Raw genomic sequence first — 21,097 nt, forward strand, 5'->3', positions numbered from 1 at the left:
GAGTGTTTTCTAATGTCTGAAAGGTCCTATAATCAGACCAGTTGTTTCAAACTTGAAAACAAAATTTTATCAAGGAATTTATATCGGTATTACATCTGAACAAATTAGTACGATTTTGTTTGTAAAGGATGTGAACACAGACTTCGGGCGTTCTTTTTGAAATAAACAACTGATTATAATAACCATGGAGGAATAAATTATTCCTCCATGTAATAACCAAAGGTAACTTTCCCAAAGTAGGCCACTGGGCGCATTGAGCCATAGTGCTACACACTGACTGTCATAGACGGTATTTGACCTTAGTGCCAGAACAGTGGCATAACGTGCTGGACTCGACTCATAGAGTTGGCTGGACTTTGATTGCGAATGACGGTCGTTTACGGTAAGTAATCCAAACTCGATACACGCGTATCTCAGTTGGACGCGTGTGTGTGTCGAGTTTGGATTACTTACCGTAAACGACCGTCATTCGCAATCAAAGTCAACACACACACACATGCAGCATGCAGTCGTCGAACTCATGAACTTGCATCACCACGCACATCATGGCGGCGAATACGAAGAAAAGTAAAGGAAAAGGAGACAACGTTTTGCAGCAAGAAGATGTTCTGCAAGCCGTGGTATTAGCTGATAGTTTTAATGTGAAGTTTGCACCAATCACGTTGGAGAGACCACGGGTGAGGATGATCACTTGGTTTAGAGCTAACAACTGATCCTTTGATGATTTTATTTTTAATTAACTAACAAAATATTTTGCTCAACAAACTTATTCAATCCAAGTTATTCCACCATCAATCCAGATGTTGTGGGTCTGGATCTGGATCTATACTGCAATCAATCTCCCAATGTAGGGATGTATAGGTTGCAGGTGTGTGGTGTTGGGGACTCTAATTACTATAATGCGCTCTACTTTTGATATTTAACAGGTTTAAGTTGTGCAGGCTTTTTTTAATGTATCAGGTGAGGGAGCTTCTCTTACAGCAGCTGGGAGGAGGTTCCATTCTGCTGTAGTTTTTCGGTAGGAACTAGTGTATGTAGCAATCCTTGTTTGCGGGTACTCTGATGAAGGATATTGATTTTGTTGAACGAGTTTGTACTCCAGTCATTTTGTTTGGGTTTTGATTTAGATGATCAGAATTTATTGCAGCTCTATGATGTATGGACTTGTAAAGTAAGGCAGGCCTGTGTGCTTCGTTTTTGAAAGGGCAAAGGCACCAAGGCATTTTCTCTTTGACAAAGGGCACCCTATGAGGAAATTGTAAATTTCTACTGGAGCATTTCAAGGGCACCAAGGCAATGGCAAGGGGCAACGAAGGCAATTGCCTCCGTTGCCTCCGTGAAGTATCAGGCCTGGTAAGGATAGGCGTGCAGCCATTCTGCGCTCCTCGAGAGGTTTCCAACCCAGAGTTGAGATAATTGAGGAGTCACTATCGGTCTTAGTGTATCTGTTTGAAACAAATCATGCAGCTCTGCGTTCGACTGCCTCAAGTTGGATTATGTTTTTTGTGTGAAATGGATCCCAGATACTAGCACAATACTCCAGGCGTGGGAGGACTAAGGTCTTGTACGCTGCTTCCTTTACTCGTGGGGAACAGCTGTGGGGATTTCTACGTATGAGTCCTAAAATTTGGTTTCCCTTTGTAGCTACCTTGCCGATGTGCTGTGCCCAAGTCAGGAACTGTTTATATGTACCCCTAACCCTAAATAGGTATGGGATATAAGTTAATAACGTTGTCCAAGTCGTGACCATTGAGAGAGTAGCTTGTTGTGAGTGGTGTCTTTTTACGCGTTATGTGCATAGCATTTGGAGACATTAAATTCCATTTGCCATTTAGATGCCCAGTTCTGTAATCTGTATGTCTTTCTGTAGCTCTGTACTTTCAGTTAGTGAAGTCATCTCTCAGTAGACGACGCAGTCATCTGCGAGCATTCTAACCCGGGAAGTTAAAGACTTAGGAAGATCATTTAAGTATAAGATGAATAAGAGAGGACCCATGACTGTACCTTGTGATACTCCGGATGTCAGGATGTAACACAGGTGGGCGGATGACTCTCCATCTATAAAAAATATATAACAACTTGTTGTGTGCGAGTGGTGAGGAAGCATTCAATCCATTTTAGTAGGGAACCTTGGATGTACCCACTTGCTGACGTTTTCTTAAGAGTCCCTGGTGGGGTACTTTGTCGAAAGCTTTGGAGAAGTCCATTATGAGATCCATCTGGCTTTTGGTGTCTAGGCATCTTGTGATATCATCTATAACATTAACAAGTTGGGTTTCACATGATCTTTCCTTACGTAAACCATGTTGTTCATCCTGATAGGATATGATGACTTCAAGATGCAACATTATATGAGAGTGAATAATATGCTCAAGAGTTTTACAACAAATAGATGTTAGTGATATATATGGGTCGAGAAAGTCCTTGAACTGAAGGATTTAGTTCGTACGGATGGTATGGTGAGGAGATGTTGTGATGAAAAACGGAGTGGACAGGCTGGAACATAAGGGATGATGAGGTCAGACAGGTAGCTGGGGCATGTTCCATGGATTGCTTTAAAAGTAGTGATGAGGAGCTTGTATTGAATTCTAAAAGAGATGGGAAGCCAGTGTAATTCTTTTAGAACCGGAGTGATGTGTTTGCGCTTAGTAGAACGTTAAACCAGACGGGCAGCGGAATTCTGGATACGTTGATGTTTAGCTATGTCTTTTTGGGGAATGTCAAACAAGAGAGAGTTGCAGTTATCCAGAAGAGAGCTTACAAATGAGTGGACCAGAATTTCTGTAGTTTGCTTAAAGTTGAGAAGATGGCGCACTTTGCCGATTCTATAAAGTGCGAACGAGGCTTTGCGACATACTATGTTCAGATGCTGGCGTAGAGATAGATGGCTGTCTAGTGTCACCCCAAGATGACACCCCACTGCACCACTACATGAGACCCGGGTCTCACCAATGTGTACAGGAGGTAATTAGAGGCTTAGAGGCTTAGAAACGTCGAGTTAACCCAACGGTTCTTTTCAGAACCACCCAACTTATTTAGAGATTGTTATTACATGGTGTTACCGCAAACTCTTCTATATCTTAGAGGCTTTGTTAAGCTTGTGCACAATCACCCTCCTCAAATGCACAGACAGTAGTCATGGTAGTTATGTTTTAAATGATAATTCTTCTTCTGGTAAGTTTGTTCAGCCCCGATGTTCTTTCTAGCCAGGGCATGAACTCTAAGCATTCTCTTCATCAGGTTTTGTGCATATTATTCGTGAGGCTGGTCTTTCTCCACACTAAATACTTTTCATTTCAAAAACTAGTTCTACCAGTTCTATTGAGTCCTGAAAACTCTTTCCTAGAATTACAATGTCAACAAATATGCCAAAACACGTTCCCAAGTGAGACCCCTTAGTATTAGTGTCATAGCCCACTGGAAAGTAGCCGGGGCATTGCTAACCCGTACCTGGTGATAAAGGCAGTTTTGTGCATATCTTTTTGGGGCATTTCAATTTGATAATACCCGCAACTCATATCTAGTGTATTGAAAAATGCCTTCCCTTTTAACACCCCATCTAGAGGCATTCTTCAATATTTGGAAGCGGAAACGCATCCCTGATGGTTACATTATTGAGGTCCCTGTAATCTATGCAATAACGGACCTGGCCACTCATGCCGTCACGCCTGGCTGGTTTATTGCATAATCACCACACAGCTATGGTCGTACTAAACAAAACAACTTTCCAAGTGTTTATTACTATTAGTGTTATTTAATATTTCATTATTTCAGGCCTTGTTACCACTGGTAAACTGCCCGCTGATAGATTACACTCTAGAGTTCCTTGCAAGTGCAGGGATGCAGGAAGTGTTTGTCTTTTGCTGTGCTCATGCAGATCAACTCAAACAACACATACGGTAAGTTTGTCTCCATTGTGAAATATCAAAGTATAATTTTCTGTATCAGGCCTAATAGCTAGTATGTAAAGATGTCTGATTGTGTTTATAAGTAAATTATGTTGTCATGAATAGTCTTGAGCGACACAATTGGTTCACAACACAGGTTCATGTAGCTGGGATTATATAACTGACATACAGATCCATGTCATTTGATTGGTGGAACGTACTTCACATGACATTCACTATTACTCCCATCCGCAACGGCGATCAAAAAGACCTATTCGCCCACGGGGAATAGCATTTCCGATTCAATAGTTAGGATCATCGTAGTTCCCAATGTTTTTGAGCAGTACAGCGCCGCCGCGCCGCTGCTAAAACAAAGGAGCACCTGTGCAAAAGGTTATGATCCGATTTGTGCACTGTTGCTGCTACGGGGCGCTATATGATTTTTGGTTGTCAGTAATTTGTGTGATTTTTCATAATGTTATACTTTTAAAATTTATTTTTGTGGAGGCACGATTAAGCGAGTAGTTGAAAAATGGTAAGTCACAACTCGACTAAGCAATCAATAGTTGCAACTACAACACTAGTAGTCTCACTGTTCGCCCAGGCTTAATGCCTGAACTACGTTACTAACTACTAGCTAGCACGAATGTGCTACCAAAAAATGTAAATGAGAAGGGTCTACCATGCAAATTTTCCCGTATTCAAACAATTTTGGGACAACTTTAGTTTTAGAAGTTCACGGTCTATTCTGTTCTAAAACATGATGTAATTCTGATGCCTCTCTGTTTCCTTGTTCTGAGTGTTTTTCAAAGTTTTTACAAGTGGTGTTACTTGTCTGACAAAATGTGCAGTGCTATTATCAGACAAGAGGCGCCAACCAGGAGAAGGTTTTTGATGTGGCATTTGTGATTCTTAAACTAATTTTTGTCCACCCCTCCTCCATACAGGGCTTCCAAGTGGAACCATAAGAGCTCTCACTGTACGGTCACAACCATAGTATCAGAAGGCTGCGGCTCCATGGGGGATGCTCTACGAGAGATTGAACGTAAATCTATGATCAGGTCTCACTTTGTTCTAGTGAGTGGTGATCTCGTGTCTAACATGCCGCTAAAAGAGCTAATTGATCAGCATAAGTGAGTAGTCCTAGGACCAAGAGTTTCCCCACAAGGGTCGAAATTTTACTAGATTTTCATGGTTCCAGCAAGAAAAGTAGGGTCATGCATTTTATAGATTGGTTGTCAACGTAATGTAGATTTGTAGGCAAAATTATAAAGAAAGATACCATAAAAGTCACATGTGAAAGTTTCAGTTGAGTATAGCGCTACTTGCTGAGAAAACAGCAACAAACTGTCAACAGTACTTTCACATGAAGTTCAAATTCATCTTATTTAGCAAGGTGACAGTAGTTACCAACCATCCCTGGCCGCACCATCCGCAAACAGGTCATGTACCCTCAAAGATCTGAGAAACGCTATCAGTCTTTATGGTCATAAAGAATGTGTTGTATTACTGTACATATTGTAGCGTAGACTTAGCTTTCCCAGTTCACACAGTTTTTATGGAGACAAGGAGAGTTTTTCTTGTGTTTTCTAGGTGCTATAGTGAGATTTTATTTACGCGATAAAACTTCAAACTTTACCATAGACTAAACATAAGTTCTTTTAGCCATTAATTTTGACACTGCTTTACAAAAATCACCAAATGCAGAAACAGGCAATGGTGCGCTTTATGTAGGAGACCCTTCCCTGGCTACCTGGTTAGCCAATCGCCGGGGGCGGCCAGCAGACGAAGCTCCAAAGCCGAGTTGTGCTGGTGTCCCCTACCGGCTGATCGACTTTGCTTTAAGACTATCTATGTAGAAAATATGTAGAAGACTAATTTTCCTTTGTTTTACAGAGAGCGATTTAGGGCTGATAAATCCTCCGCGATGACTTTAGTCTTCAAGAAGGCGTTCCCTGGTCACAGAACAAGGAGCTTAGAAGATGAGATTGTGATTGCCACAGACAGCACACAAAGGATACTCAACTACCAGAAAATGCACGGCAAGACAAAAGCTAGGTTTCCCTTGGTGAGTTATCTCAAATGGTTTAAAGGCACTGCACACGTGTGGTTATTATCAAAGACCAGTATTGTCACTAGGTGTATCCCATTGTATGCATAAAATAACAAACCTGCGAAAATTTGGGTTCAACTGGTCATCGGAGTTGCGAGAAAATTATGCAAGAAAAAACACCCTCGTTGGACGAATTTGTGTGCTTTCAGATAGGAATAAAATACTTCTAGCTTGAAGTCTTTTATTATTTTAGTGGGAAATAACCTCTTTCTCACAATGTTTTATACTACAATCAACAGCTCTCCAATGCTTGTTACCAAGTAAGTTTTTAAGTTAATATTTGTTTTGAGTAATTACCAAGCGTAGACCTTCCCTTTAAGAACAACCTCAAAAAGCTAGGCATTTATGGTTCAAAATGCTAGAAAAAAGGGGGCTCTGACAGTTAAGGTTTAAAATATGTTCTTAGTTTACCAACTCATTGTTTTGATGTTAATGCTCAGATTGTATTCAGAAGATTGAGTTAATATGTAGAAGATTACATGCACTTTGGGTTTCCTTGCAGAGTTTATTTGAGGAGAATTGTCAGATGAGTCTACGCTATGACCTGATGCACAGCCACATCAGTATCTGCTCACCTAGGGTCGCTGAGCTGTTTGTCGACAACTTTGACTACCAGACTATGTCAGATTTCATCCGTGGGGTACTTCTTAATGAAGAGGTAAACATCGAGATTGTGGGATTCTGAGGGTTAAGGGATTTCACACAAGAAAGGGTGTGTTAAAGGCAGGGTATCAGTAAAATCCCAGTAACTCAAACTGGTCATTGGACCAAAATTTACAACTATTGGACCTGAATATTCTTTTCTTGTATTAATTGCCAAATAAAATAATATCAAACAAGGAAAAACAAAATAAATTTTACTTGATTTGCATTACGCTAATTCAGTTTACACATGCCCTTGCATGGTCATAAATACTGCAAAATGGGGCCAATACAATACAAATCAGTTCTCCATGCACACACCATGCTGTCAGACCTAAAATGGACGGTTTGTTTATTAAATTGATGTTGGCACCCTTACTGAGTTCACCATTTATTTATAACTTTATATTCATCAATATAGATTGAAGGCAACAAGCTTTATGTTCACGTCATAGAAGAAGAGTATGCAGCAAGAGTTACAAATCTACCAATGTATGATTCTATAAGGTATGTAGTTTATTCATTTCCAAAGAGTAAGGAAGTGTCCAGGCAGAGCGGTTAAGAGCACGGAATTTAAACTCTGGTGTTTCTGATCAGCAGAGTGTGGGTTAGAGTCCCAGTCGTGACACTGGTGTTATTATGCATGACACTTAACCATTGCTTCGTCCTTTGGATGGGACATAAAGCCGATGGTCCCATGTGTTGTGTAACGCATGTAAAAGAACCCAGTGCACTTATTGAAAAAAGGAGAGGTTTGCCCTGGTGTTCCTGGTTTGATCAACAGCATATTGTGCCACAGCACTTTTTAAAAGCATTTTATGGTGCTACTGGAGTAAACCTCATGCTGGAGTAAACCTCATAATTCAAACATACATGTACCCCACATACCATGCAGGAAAACACTGAATGTTAAGGCACCTTGAGCGTTACTGAGTGACGGATATGCGCGCTATATAAGAAACCACTATTCTTATTATTATTATTAATAAAGTCGCAGCCAAACAGTTTAGTACACTAGACTGAAGTTGTGACATGTATGAGAGCTAAGTCATCTAAGTTATTTGTTGGTTTTTGGAACCGTTTAATTGTTTTAATCCTATATAAATGTAGATGTATACAATAAAACTAACATGTGAACATTTCTCAGATTGAGTATTCCAATGAGGGATTATTTTTCTTGCACAGACAAAACCATCTGGTATTGGGAATCTCTTAAAAATGCTACCACATTTTTGCAATGAAATCAGATTTATCTTATATATCTACAATTTGGAAAACCAAAGGTAGGGCCTATACTTTACCTGTGAACATTTTATGTGTTGAGAAATGCTTAAACTAAATTAAACATTTTAATTAATGAGATACATGTCTTTCCTTGTAGTAAGGATGTGATTCGGAGGTGGTCTCACCCAATGGTGCCAGACAACTTAACAGCTGAAGGAGAAGGCTACAAGCTTGGCAGGCACAATGTATATTTAGCCAGTAATGTCACATTAGAAAGGTTAGTGAACTTATTTGCATTTATGTTAATTGTTGTTCTATTTTATTTGGGGTTGAACGAACAAGAACAAGAGCAAGACTAAGGCCTGGTTCATACTTCCTGCGAATCAAATGTGAAGCAAATTTGACGTCACAACTCTTTTTGCTGCAAATATTTGCAAACGTTGAGCACAGTTCTACTGCTGCGAATTATTCATTGCGAATTTGTGACGTCAAAATTCATATCACATTCGCATTAGCAGGAAGTATGAATCGGGCTTTACACCTGCAACCTGATTTATCTACAAACTGAGATATTTACCCCTAACAAAAATATTGCCGAAATAGGCGAGTTAAAACCGATCGTCACTGGTTCAAGTCCCACCCTAGTAAACTTGTCTTTGTTCAAAATTATGATTCAAAATTTGATTCTGGTGATTGGTCTTTAGAGTGATATTAAAGTAAAATGTGTTAGGTAAGATAAGAATGAAGAAAGGGAGAGGAGTGTGTACAGGGAACCTTGTTCTCGGGGGGGGGGGGGGTAATCCATCTCCCCGTGCATGCCTTGCTCGCTTGTAATTTAGTTTTACTTAGGGCCAAGGCTGATCCACTCTTCACGCCCACTTAAAAGATTTGAGTACTTTTTCAAAATGTCCACAGATTTACATTAAACTTACATAGTAATGATAGTAGAAATATTCCCTCGAAGTATAACTTGCTGAGTTGCTGTACTTGTACTACTTTGGCAGTAAAAAGCGTTAACATGGTGCCATTCTATGCTGAATCTGCTTTCAGGGGTAGTATTCTACAGGAAGACGTCGTTGTGGGTCAGGGAACTACTATCGGCACTAACACCTTTATCACACATTCAGTTATTGGTAAAAACTGTCAAATAGGTGAGTATACAAATTTGGGAATATTTCCCAAGGTAGGTTTTATGTATCAAGAGCTTTTAAGGGATTTTGATTCTGGATAACATGGTGTTTTCTTTGGGCATCTTTGGCTTCAGTGTATTTCTAAGCCATTTAATGCAACAAATTGATTCTACTTAAACTATGTAAATCAGTGTGCCTCTGAAATATATTATTTAATTTCTCGTGTTAGTATTATTTTGTACTTTTTTTTATTTTTATTTTTTTTCATGATTTGATTTTTCGTCTGAGGATCAGGGGCCAATTTCATTTCACTGCTTAACAGTAAGCAAATTTTTGTGCTTGCTTTTGCAGAAAATTTTGCTTTAGTATAAGCGTAAGCATACTAAACAGGTTAGCAAGAAAATTAATTGCCAGCTTGCTCATCCACCTGGATTTGCATTGTTACGCCATTCATTTTCAAACAGTTAGCATTGGAAGGTAAGCATTGCTTTGTGTGATACGGTGCTATGCAACGCTATGAAATGGAAATTCGCGCCGTAAGCAAACAATCTGCCACTAGGCAGCATTATGAAATGGAGCAATGATCCATAAAGCCTTTAGGGTATGATGCAACCTGTAGCATAATATTCATTTCATAGCTGACTGCCGCTCACCCATGTGTCACCACAAACAACGCAAACTGCAAGCTGACATGCCGGTGGTTCTTATAAACAGATTTGATGCACAATGCAGTATCCATTGATGTTTATAAAACACACTCTGTGTGTTAATATGAAATTTCTGCTAGAGAAGATGCAAAATCTTGCTTACCAGCATGACCAGTCATCAGCCTTATGAAATTTGGCCATGGTCTTGGCCTTTATAAGCTAAAAAAATTCCCATTTCAAATCCTTTGTATAAATCAATGATTTTTCTAACCGAATTACTTTGCATTTCCACTAGGTGAGAATGTCAAACTGGAGAACACCTACGTATGGGACAACGTAACGATAGAATCTGACTGCAAGCTGAACATGGCTGTTCTATGTGACAGGGTTCACATCAAAGATAGCGTCATTGTAAACTCTGGATGTATTATCTCATTCGGGGTAGGTTCTCAAAGACAGCTCAATACATACAAGTTTAAAGGAACACGTTGCCTTGGATCGGACGAGTTGGTCAAAACAAAAGCGTTTGTAACCGTTTTTTATAAAATGCATATGGTTGGAAAGATGTTTTAAAAGTAGAATACAATGATCCACACAAGTTTGCCTCGAAATTGCGTGGTTTTCCTTCTACTGTGCGAACTAACATGGTCGGCCATTTATGGGAGTCAAAATTTTGACCCCCATAAATGGCCGACGTGTTAGTCGACAAGGTAAAAGGAAAACCACGCAATTTCGAGGCATGTTTGTGTGGATCATTGTATTCTACTTTTACAACATCTTTCTACCCATATGCATTTTATAAAAAACGGTTACAAACGCTTTTCAAAGACCAACTCGACCGATCCAAGGCAACGTGTTCCTTTAATTAAAGAATATTAAATATGGTTTTACCCATAAACTCAGTACTTTCTTGAGCTTTGTGAAAAAAAATCACATGCATTTTACCCATGACCTTTGCAATTCTAAAGCACTGCAATTCTAGAGCAGTGTCTTACCAACTAAACCACTGAGAATGTCCGGTAGCTAGAGGCAGTTCAAATAATAAAGTTCACAGTAATAAAGACACAAACCTTTTCTGATTACCCCTCTCTCATCACTCCTTGGGAAACCGCTCTTTCTCTCGGTCTGGTCCTTCCCTATGGAACTCACTCCCCATCAAACTCAAAAAGGAAACTTTCTTCAACACGCCCAAGAACCAACTTAAGACCCACCTCTTCACACAAGCTGCTTCTCCTTCTGTTTATTTTGTGTTTAATTAGTTCCTTCAGTTGTTAGCTTTGTTAGGGTTCCTGCGCCAGGAGTGTCACCTGTGACAGACATGGCGCATTACAAGTTTCCTTTATTATTATTATTGTTATTAATAACTAATTTTTACCCATATACCCTAATAACATGCCTGTGACTGTTTTTCACAGAACTCGGGTAAGTACTGAGTATACAGTGCTATAAAACACACATCGGTGTATATGGGTTAAACCAAAACTATACACATGTTGCACTGTGTCTTGCACTTCTTGCTTGCAAACTATTTTGTTGCCATATGGAAAGGTTTGCTGTAACACCATGTAATGACTATCTCTAAATGAGTTAGGGTGGTTCTCAACTTGCCGTTTCGATCAGTATGCTCTGATTGTAGAGAATAGTCATTACATGGTGTTACCTTTCCATATCGTATTTCCACCATGCAAAGTTTCAAAGCCTACTTATTTTGTTGCCCTTGCCTGCCCCCACCCCCGACCCTCAAATGGAAATGTCTAGTTCTGTAACTGCTTCTGTTATTTTTAACAATTTGCTGTCTATCTCACTTTTTATGAATGAACATGTAAACCATTCAACGACAAAAGTGAAAACGATTCAAATGTTTCAATTACTTTTTCCAGGTCAAAGTGGGGCCTGGTGTCACCCTCCCTCCAGGCACACTCCTAACAAGATACCCCCCTGGCCACAGTGTATTTGACCAGGACCACAGTGACATGGACCATACCATGCAACCGATTGGGGATGTTCCAGTGGATATAGATGTTATTGGGGAAGGGGGTGAAGGCTATGTATGGAATGCAACACAAGATGAAGATGAGGAGGAAGAAGTCCTCAGACAACAACTGCTAGGTAAAAATATCTTATTACAGTGACCTCCTATTTGCTTCTTAGAGGCACTGCACTCCTCTTGTAATTGTCAAAGACCAGTCTTCTCACTCGGTGTATCTCAATATGTGCACAAAATAACAAACCAGCGACAATTTTAACAGAATTGGTCATCGAAGTTGCAAGATAATAGTGGAAAAAAATACACCCTTGACACAAGAAGTTGTGTGCTCTCAGATGCTTGATTTCGAGACCTCAAAATCTAATTGTGAGGTCTCGAAATCATAGTTGTGGAAAATTACTTCTTTCTCGAAAACTATGTTACTTCAGAGGGAGCCGTTTCTCACAATGTTCAAACTATCAACAGCTGTCCATTACTCGTTACCAAGTGAGTGTTTATGCTGACAATTATTCTGAGCAATTACTAAAAGTGTCCACTGCCTTTAAAGGCGCTGGACACTTTTGGTAATTGCCAAAGACCAGTATTCTCACTTGGTGTATCCCAACATATGCATACAATAACAATTGTTTATCAAAGTTGCAAAAGAATGATGAAAGAAAAAACACCATTGTTGCACAAATAATTTTGCTTTTAGATTCATATGTAATAAAAGACCTCAAACCTGAATACTTTTATTGTTTGATTGAGAAATTACCTCTTTCTCTGCCTTTCACACAAGTTCTCAGATCCACCACTAAGTGACGCTCCATGCACTTCAACATTCCGTATTTTCCTGCATGGTATGTTGGGCTATGTTTGAAGTGTAAGACCCAATCTAATGGTTTACAAGATGCTGTGGCTATGCAGTCAGTCAAACCTGGAATAATGGGGCAAACACCTTTTCTTTATGATAAGTGCACTAGTTTCTTTTACGTGTGTTACACAACACATGGGAACAACGACTTTACATCATATCCAAAGGATGAAGCATTGATTAAGTGTCTTGCTTAAGGACCCACGTGTCCTGACCGAGACTCGATTCCACACTGTGTTGACCAGAAACACCAGAGCTTGAGTTCAGAGCTCTTATCCGCTCGGCAACGACATGCCATTAGATAGCCCCCTAAATAAATGATGTCTTTGCCCCTTCTTGCCACCCCCCCTGCAAATGAAAATGTATAATTCTGCCACTGATGAATGTTTAGGTTGGATTTGAACCCCTGACCTTTGCCATTCTGGTTCAGAAGTCTTACGACTAGACCAAAAGGTTGCCTGTTAGCTAGGTGAATTTTGTATATTCACAGCGGTTACCATCTTGATTTTCGAAAACATTTGCCTTCTATCTCGATCAGGTTTAAATATATCTGTTGAGGAAGATGGAGCAAGTAGCTTGGAAGATTCTGAAGATGAAGATGATGACAGACTGACCTCAATCTCACCCCCACCAGACGATACTAAATGTAGGTTAACTCATACATGTTTGTTACATCAGGTTGGCTCAGTGCTTTCTTTCCCTGCCTTTCACACACCTGTGGACCCTAGTTTGAATCTCACCTCAGACGCAGAGCCTTACATGTGGTCTGTGTTTTCAGTCCCTACCTGATTGCGTGGGTTTTCCCCCATTTGGGTTTTCCTCTTTCTTTTTTCCCCAATTATGTGTTTTAAAGGGAAGGAAATTAATGGCAATAACAACTTTTGGTTACAAGCCTAAAGCGGCTTTCGATAGTATAAAGCATTTTGAGAAACATTTCACTTAAAATTAATGTGGTTATGGAGAAAGATTTCAGTTTTTATGCCCCAAAATTTGAATCAGGGAAGCATTAGTGTCAGGAATGTTTCTTATATTGTGTATCCCTATTTGGGATAATTCTTCCTGCATTGACAGATTTGCTTAAAATTGTGTTTAATGAGATTTCTATCGGTTATAGGATTTAAACAATATCGGAAAGTTCCAAAAATCAAAGGTATACCTTTATACTTTGCCTTTTACACCCAATCTCTCTATCCCACAGTATTCTACAATGAAGTTGTAGACAGCTTACAACGCACTGTAGACGAGAATGTGAAGGTAGAAAACTTAATACTGGAAGTCAACTCTTCAAAGTATGCCTATAATGTATCCATGAAGGAGCTTAACCAACTAGTAGTCAAAGCAATAATGGAGATGCCCCACCTCAAAGCAGCTGAACCTCTAACAGCCGCTCAGTTACTACCAGCACTCAAGAGGGTAGGCAAATGCATAAACATCCCAGTTTTTAAAGGCACCGGACACTATTGGTTGTTACTCAAAAGAATGTTTAGCATAAAAGTTTCTTGGTAACCAGCAATGGGGAGCTATTGATAGTACAAAACATTGTGAGAAAGGGCTCCCTCTATAGTAACGTATTTTTTGAGAAAGAGGTAATTTCTCACTGAAATATGAAAAGGCATTTGAAAGTACATAAATTTGCGCAGCAAGGGTGTTTTTTTTTTTTTTTTCATTAATCTCTTGCAACTTTGATAAACAATTGAGTCCAAATGTTTACAGATTTGTTTTGTATGCATCCGTTAAGGGATACACCAAGTGAGAATACTGGTCTTTTATTGTCTTTGGCAATCACCAGAAGTGTCCAGTGCCTTTAAAGGAACACGTTGCCTTGGATCGGTCGAGTTGGTCTTTGAAAAGCGTTTGTAACTGTTTGTTATAAAATGCATATGATTGGAAAGATGTTTTAAAAGTAAAATATAATGATCCACACACATTTGCCTCGAAATTGCGTGGTTTTCCTTTTACTTTGCAAACTAACACGGTCGGCCATTTATGGGAGTCAAAATTTTGACACTATAAATGGCCGACTGTGTTTGTCGACGAGGTCAAAGGAAAACAACGCAATTTCGAGTGATACTTGTGTGGATCATTATGTTCTACTTTTAAAACATCTTTTTAATCATATGCATTTTATAACAAACGGTTACAAACGCTTTTCAAAGACCAACTCGACCGATCAAAGGCAACGTGTTCCTTTAAACTTAGCTTCATTTAAATTCCTGTACCACAAGGGAAACTTGTAATTAATTTGGGTTTGAACAACTCTAGAAAAATTGACTGGAGTGGGACTTGAACCAACCACCTCTGGATTAACGTTCTGGTGCTCAACCAACTGAGCTCCCCAGCGTCGGTCTCCCTATTAGTCAATATGATTGTTCAGGGGTGCCAGTCACAATTCTGGGCAAGTTCTTTCAATTTTAGTTAATGAAGACATAAATGTGTGCGGCAAAGTGAAATTTTCTCCAACAGCTCACATAAACTAAACAAAGAAACTAAGCTTCAGATGTCATTCTTGAAATGACTGTTGGAAAAAAACACTTCATAATTCTTTAAAGTGCCATTCACTTGACAGCAATTTAGAGGGTCTATGTAACTTTTGTAGGACAAAAAACACAATGTCCACAGATTTACACTTAACTTACACAGTTTGAAGATAATGATAGTAGAAAGCTTCCCTGAAAATATTACGTGCTGAGGTGCTGTAGTTTTTGGGAAATGAGTGAAACAATGTCATGAAACTAATTTTCGTCTCATGAGACAAAAATTATTTTAATCATTTACAAACGTATTTTCATGACATTGTTATACTCATTTCTCAAAAACTACAGCACCTCAGTAAGTAATATTTGAAGGGAAGCTTTCAACTATCATTATCTTCAAACCCTGTTAGTGTAATGTTAATCTATGGACATTTTGAAAAGGTACCCAAGTCCTTTAACTGGGGTCCCTTGCTTAATTTTAGCATGGTTGTAAAGTGTAGCAATGTTTGACAAGATTTTGCAAGAGAACTTGGACAGTAGAAAAAATAGTTAGCCCTTACATGGGGTACATTTTGTAAAATTTTACATCCATGCTACATTTGAGTGAGGGACCCTTGCTAAATTGCTCTTTTGTGAAAGGGGCTTAAGGAGGAAATGTTTGTATTTCTTGTGTACCATCTGAAGATGTTTTCAGTTTTGAGTTGCTGACTGACAAGTTTTGTTTTTCCTTCACTAGCTGCTGAATAAAATGCTTCCACTGTTTGAGAATTACATCAAGAGTGCTGAGTCACAGCTGGATTGCCTTGGTGCTTTGGAGGTGGGTAAACACTAGACTGATATCCTGTACATATAACAATAACATAGTTCCAGGAAATCTGCAATCTTCACATTCACATTTGAAACTCCACATACATTTTTGGGGGAGCTATAAATATATTGTTCTTTTCTGAAATGTTCCATGTGTTTGCCATGTTTGCAGTGTGGTTGGTTGCCTCCTGAAACTGTAACAAGTTCCAAAATTTCCTGTAAAGTGTAAAATGAAGTAATTTATAGGGAAGAACGAGTGAAAAATTATGATTTCCTAGAAATATTTCTAACAATGACATTCGGTTCATTTACATGTACAGGAGTACTGCCTGACAAGCAATTCTACTGCTATGGTGCTTCCTAAAATCCTGCTGCTGTTTTATGAAGCAGACATTCTGGGAGAGGACATGATACTGCACTGGTACAATACTCCCGCAGTGTGTTCAACAGACAGTGAAATCATCACATCAAACAGGCAACAAATTAGAACTCAGGTAAACTTAACATGACACCTTCAATCGGGCTCCTTGTAAATGATTCCGATTGTGATGGTTATTTTTGATCAAACGAGGGCCTAAATGACTAGGGTCTGTGTTGGAAGGGCTCCTATTGACAATGATCGATGGAAGTAATTATGAATGAAAGAGTCGTATGAACAAATCTTAAGCTTGCAAGTTGGTTTAAATTCATTTAGGGGAATAGATCTTTCTAACGCAATGTCAAAGCCCAAGTTTTTGCCAACCGAGGATGGAAAATATGGAAAGCCATAAATTAAAAAAAAAAACAGATGGGGAAAGTTTGTAACAATGTCACACTAAACTATTAAAAACAAAATGTGTTGAATTTGTTGGAAACAAAGCCACCAATCATGGGAGATGTTTTGTTTAAAGGCAGTGGACACTATTGGTAATTACTCAAAATAATTGTTCGCATGAAACCTTTCTTGGTGACAAGTAATGGGGAGAGGTTGGTGGTATAAAACATTGTGAGAAACAGCTCCCTCTGAAGTGCCATAGTTTTGGAGAAAGAAGTAATTTTCCACGAATTTGATTTCGAGACCTCAAGTTTAGAACTTGAGGTCTCGAAATCAACCATCTAAACGCACACAACTTCGTGTGTCAAGGGTGATTTCTTCTTTCATTATTATCTTGCAACTTTGATGACCGATTGAGTTCAAATTTTCACAGGTTTGTTATTTTATGCATATGTTGAGATACACCAACTGTGAAGGCTAGTCTTTGACAATTACCAATAGTGTCCACTGCCTTTAACTGAAAGTTTACCAAAAATGTTGAATTTGGTCAGAACCTTTGTTAACACAGTTGATAGTTTTGCTAACATTCGGCCTTCTAGGTCAACCAGCACGGTTTGTGTATCAACAATGGAAAGGTCTATAGTACAAGGGACATTTTTAAAATCACAAATCTTAAATTAAAGCAAGCAAAATTTTCATTCTGTTGCACTTTTTTTAATCTTCGCCCAGACCCAAATAATGATTTGCAACTATTTTAGAAACTGAAAGGCAGTGGACACTTTTGGTAATTACTCAAAATAATTATTAGCATAAAATGAGTAATGAGTAATGGGGAGAGGTTGATGCAGGTCTCAAAATAACCCACGGCACCTACAGCAATTGCCATGGTGCCCTGTGCTTTATCTGTGGTGCCCTCAGCAAGGTTTAATTACAAACTTACATTTTCCCCATAGAAGTGCCTCTTATGGAGGAAAAGTTGCTGCGCCCCTTCAAGAGTGAAGTTCGAGGTCTGGATATGTATACAGCTCATAATAATAAGAATAATAATAATATTGAAGTCTTATATAGCGCACGTATCTATCAAACAAGGTACTCAAGGCACTTAGTTTTATACAGAAAGATTGGTTATTAAGTTATGAATTATGAGACCCAGTTATGTAGCACCTTATAAGGATTTACAAGGTGCTATGGCGCATACAGCAGCCACAGCCAGGAACACCAAGGCGAGCCCCTTCTCTTTTCGATAAGTGCACTGGGTTCTTCAAAAAATACTGGTCTTTATTCTAAAATTTGTATTTTTGATGGCAGGTTAAACCATTCATCAAATGGCTAGAGGAAGCTGAAGAGGAGAGTGATAGTGATTGAGAAAGGTTACCATAGCAACAACAAGAAAACAAACCTCAACTACTAGGAGCAAGTTCGAGTTCACACCATGGTGAACTAAAAGTTGATCATTGCTTGACTACTGGTCGACCATTTGAAACCAGCCTCATGACCATGGTTTCTTCCGTGGTTCCGATAGCCTGTTCCATGCTAACATGTATAAAGTGCAGAGGGAAACCAGTGACACTATAGTGAAAAGGTGGAAGAGCTTCCAAAGGGAGTCGTTCAAGTGAGTGCGTCACTGCGCATGAACATTGCTGGTCACTAGTCGACTAAATGTTCACACTCGACCTGCTCTTGGAGCTGCACATAGGAAATATATCTCTCTTTTATTTATAACATAAATACATATATAAAGGCAAAGTCAATGTCTTATGATATTCAGGTTGTTATTTTAAAAAACCTAGTAAAATTGCTGCGGTAAAGTTGTGTTACATCTTGCCTCTGAATTGACCGTTTGAAACATTTGATGGACTGTTAAGGCTTGCACATCCAATGTGGTCAAGTCATCAGACTTGAGTTGTGAATCACAGTTGACTCTTTCTTATGACTTATGAATAAGACCAGAACAAAATTACATCCCATCGATTAAGAGTAAATGGATACTTGCGAGAATTGTGTACGTGAATAATTGACCACAGACGTATCCCACCACGTCTGCTTCCTTTTACTTGTGTTGAAAAATACCATTCATAAATACCCCAGACAGTTTCTCTACTCCTATTGGTGGAGAGCGTGTCAGGTGGGGGTGTTTAAACGGTTGATAATGACCAGTGTTTATAACCGGCTGGCTTCCGCGTGTCAGGCTCGCAAGATTATCACGCGGAGCGCAATTCATAGCTATTAGTAACAGCGCGTAACCTAGTTCTAAGCGCACGCGCGTAATCTATTTCTAATTGCACGCGCATACACACAACCCACGCGCAACAGACTCTTCACAAACCTCGAATTTTCAACTGTCAAAGTGTCTGTAATTGTTTTTTTGTTTTTTTCGTTTTTTAACAAAAGGGCATTTATGAATGGAAATAAAAGAGTAGTGACTCGTTGTTTAAATTCTTGCAGGGTCGTTGCCGTGCGCTAATGGCCCTCGTCTTCGGCTTGGGCCTTTAATACACGTCAATTGGACCCTGCCGGCTTTAAAGCCATTGGACCCTTTCAATAAACAGTGTTGTCCAAGGCCCACACTTAGTGTACCACAACTTCTACGTCAAAATAACAAACCTGTGAAAATTTAGGCTCAATCGGTCATCGGAGTCGGGAGACAACAACGGAAAAACCCACCCATGTTTCCGTGCGTTTCGCCGTGTCATGACATGTGTTTAAAATAAATCTGAAATTCTCGTTAACGAGAATTTATATTGTTTTACCATTTTCTCAAAAAGTAAAGCATTTCATGGACTAATATTTCAAGAGAAGTCTTTCACCATTACCTTCTGTAAACCCTGTAAATTATTTGTAAATCTGTGAACTTTTTTTTTTTTTTCTGTACCACAAGGGTCCAATGGCTTTAAACGGCCGTGTAAGAACTCGTCGCTACCCTTTTATTCCCTTATTTAAATGCAGAAACAAGCAAAGCAAGGTTAAACAATCAAGTGTCAGGGTATAAGCTACTATTACATACATGTACATCCAACCCTTGGTGAGCAATGACAGCTAACCCTGGGTTAACTACTGGTACACCTAACTTTTGGTTAACTGGTACAGCCAACCTTGGGTTAATTACTAGTACAGCCAACCCTCCCAGCCAACCAGAAAACAGATGCATGAGGATGTGAACCTTCCTGATACTAGACCGGTCCCACGTATAATGCTTTAACAAGTGAAGAACAAAAACACCTGCACTCTAGCAGGTCCCAATGTTCAAATGCTTAAAGGGACATGTTGCCTGGGGTGGGTCAAATTGGTCCAGGAAAAGCGTTTGAAACCATTTGTTTTAAAATGCATATGATCAGAAAGATGTTTTAAAAGTAAAAATATAACGATCCACACAAATATGCCTCGAACTAACACAATTGGCCATTTTGTGGAGTCATAAACTTAACTCCACAATGATGTGCCGCGGTAGGTTACACTTTTCATAAATCAACTCACCTGATCCAAGACAACATTTCCCTTTAACATGTTCACAGTCAATAGACCTTTATCACCGTGTCACCCTCTTAGTCATGTTCCTGGTTCCAATAACAGTAAACATGGCACCAGACTATTATTTCGTCCAGCCTCAGTTTGGTTACAATGAGTTGGAATGGAGTAAAAAATCAAGATGGCCACACCGTGATAAAGATCTATAAGGTAAAGCCCACTCATTCTAGTCTTGTTTCAAGACCATACTGTTGTTAATACTCCATGATTCCCTGCTTTGTTTTACTTGGTTTACTCTTTGTTTCACTTGGTTTACTCTTTGTTTCATTGTGACAACGATATTGTCAATAGTATATTATTCCAGAAATTCTGAAATTTAACTCTGCAGTTGAGCATGGGAAAGATTCAGAAACTCTGGGTTGTCATTTATTTCCACTCAAACAATGCCATACTATTGTATAATGCGAGACTTTGACAGGCAAGTTGGCAGCAATCTTTCCAGTTATTAACTTATCGGGGTGAGGGTCATTGCTAATGGAAGAGTCTAAACTAGGATATATATTTTATCATGTATGTTATGCAATGACTGCATTTCAACCTTTTGGTTACATTTGGTTTAGATTTCACAGAAATCTAGTGTCCTCAGCACCAGTGAAGTAGATCACATAGCAGGATTTCTTTATATGAGGAAGACAAAAACGCTGATTTTCTTCACAAGTCTGACTTAAAGACACTGGACACTATTGGTAATTGTCAAAGACCAGTCTTCTCACTTGGTGTATCTCAACATATGCATAAAATAACAAACCTGCTCAATCGGTCTTCGAAGTTGCGAGATAATAATGGAGGAAAAAACACCCTTGTCGCACAAAGTTGTGTGCTGTCAGATGCTTGGTTCGAGACCTCAAATTCTAAATCTGAGGTCTCAAAATCAAAGTCGTGGAAAATTACTTCAGAGGGAGCCGTTTCTCAAAATGTTTTATACTATCAACCTCTCCCCATTACTCGTTGCCAAGTAAGGTTTTATGCTAACAATTATTTTGAGTAACTACCATAAGTGTCCACTTCCTTCAGATAAAAGTTTGAAATTTCTCATCCCTGACTCGTCCATTGC

General features: G+C 39.1%; 1 protein-coding gene across 1 annotated transcript; it reads left to right on the forward strand.

The window, feature by feature from the left end:
* Positions 1–468: 468 nt before the first annotated feature.
* Positions 469–21,094, forward strand: LOC139941365 (translation initiation factor eIF2B subunit epsilon-like). Its single transcript, XM_071937823.1, has 15 exons — positions 469–677; positions 3,775–3,899; positions 4,835–5,020; positions 5,784–5,955; positions 6,503–6,658; positions 7,064–7,149; positions 8,024–8,143; positions 8,917–9,017; positions 9,939–10,084; positions 11,524–11,752; positions 13,022–13,129; positions 13,682–13,896; positions 15,694–15,774; positions 16,085–16,258; positions 17,827–21,094. Exons 1-15 carry the CDS (start codon positions 546–548, stop codon positions 17,881–17,883), a joined length of 2,088 nt encoding a protein of 695 aa, XP_071793924.1. The 5' UTR covers positions 469–545; the 3' UTR covers positions 17,884–21,094.
* Positions 21,095–21,097: the final 3 nt, after the last annotated feature.

The sequence above is a fragment of the Asterias amurensis genome, chromosome 9 (genome assembly GCF_032118995.1).
Source record: "Asterias amurensis chromosome 9, ASM3211899v1".
Taxonomy (NCBI): domain Eukaryota; kingdom Metazoa; phylum Echinodermata; class Asteroidea; order Forcipulatida; family Asteriidae; genus Asterias; species Asterias amurensis.

What these genes read in the sequence shown, in the direction of transcription:
- LOC139941365 (XM_071937823.1), top strand. Translation starts at nt 546, where the DNA reads ATGGCGGCGAATACGAAGAAAAGTAAAGGAAAAGGAGACAACGTTTTG. An exon ending in TGGTAAAAACTGTCAAATAG is followed by an intron (nt 9,018 to 9,938) that starts GTGAGTATACAA and finishes CATTTCCACTAG; the next exon opens with GTGAGAATGTCAAACTGGAG. An exon ending in GGCAACAAATTAGAACTCAG is followed by an intron (nt 16,259 to 17,826) that starts GTAAACTTAACA and finishes TTTTGATGGCAG; the next exon opens with GTTAAACCATTCATCAAATG.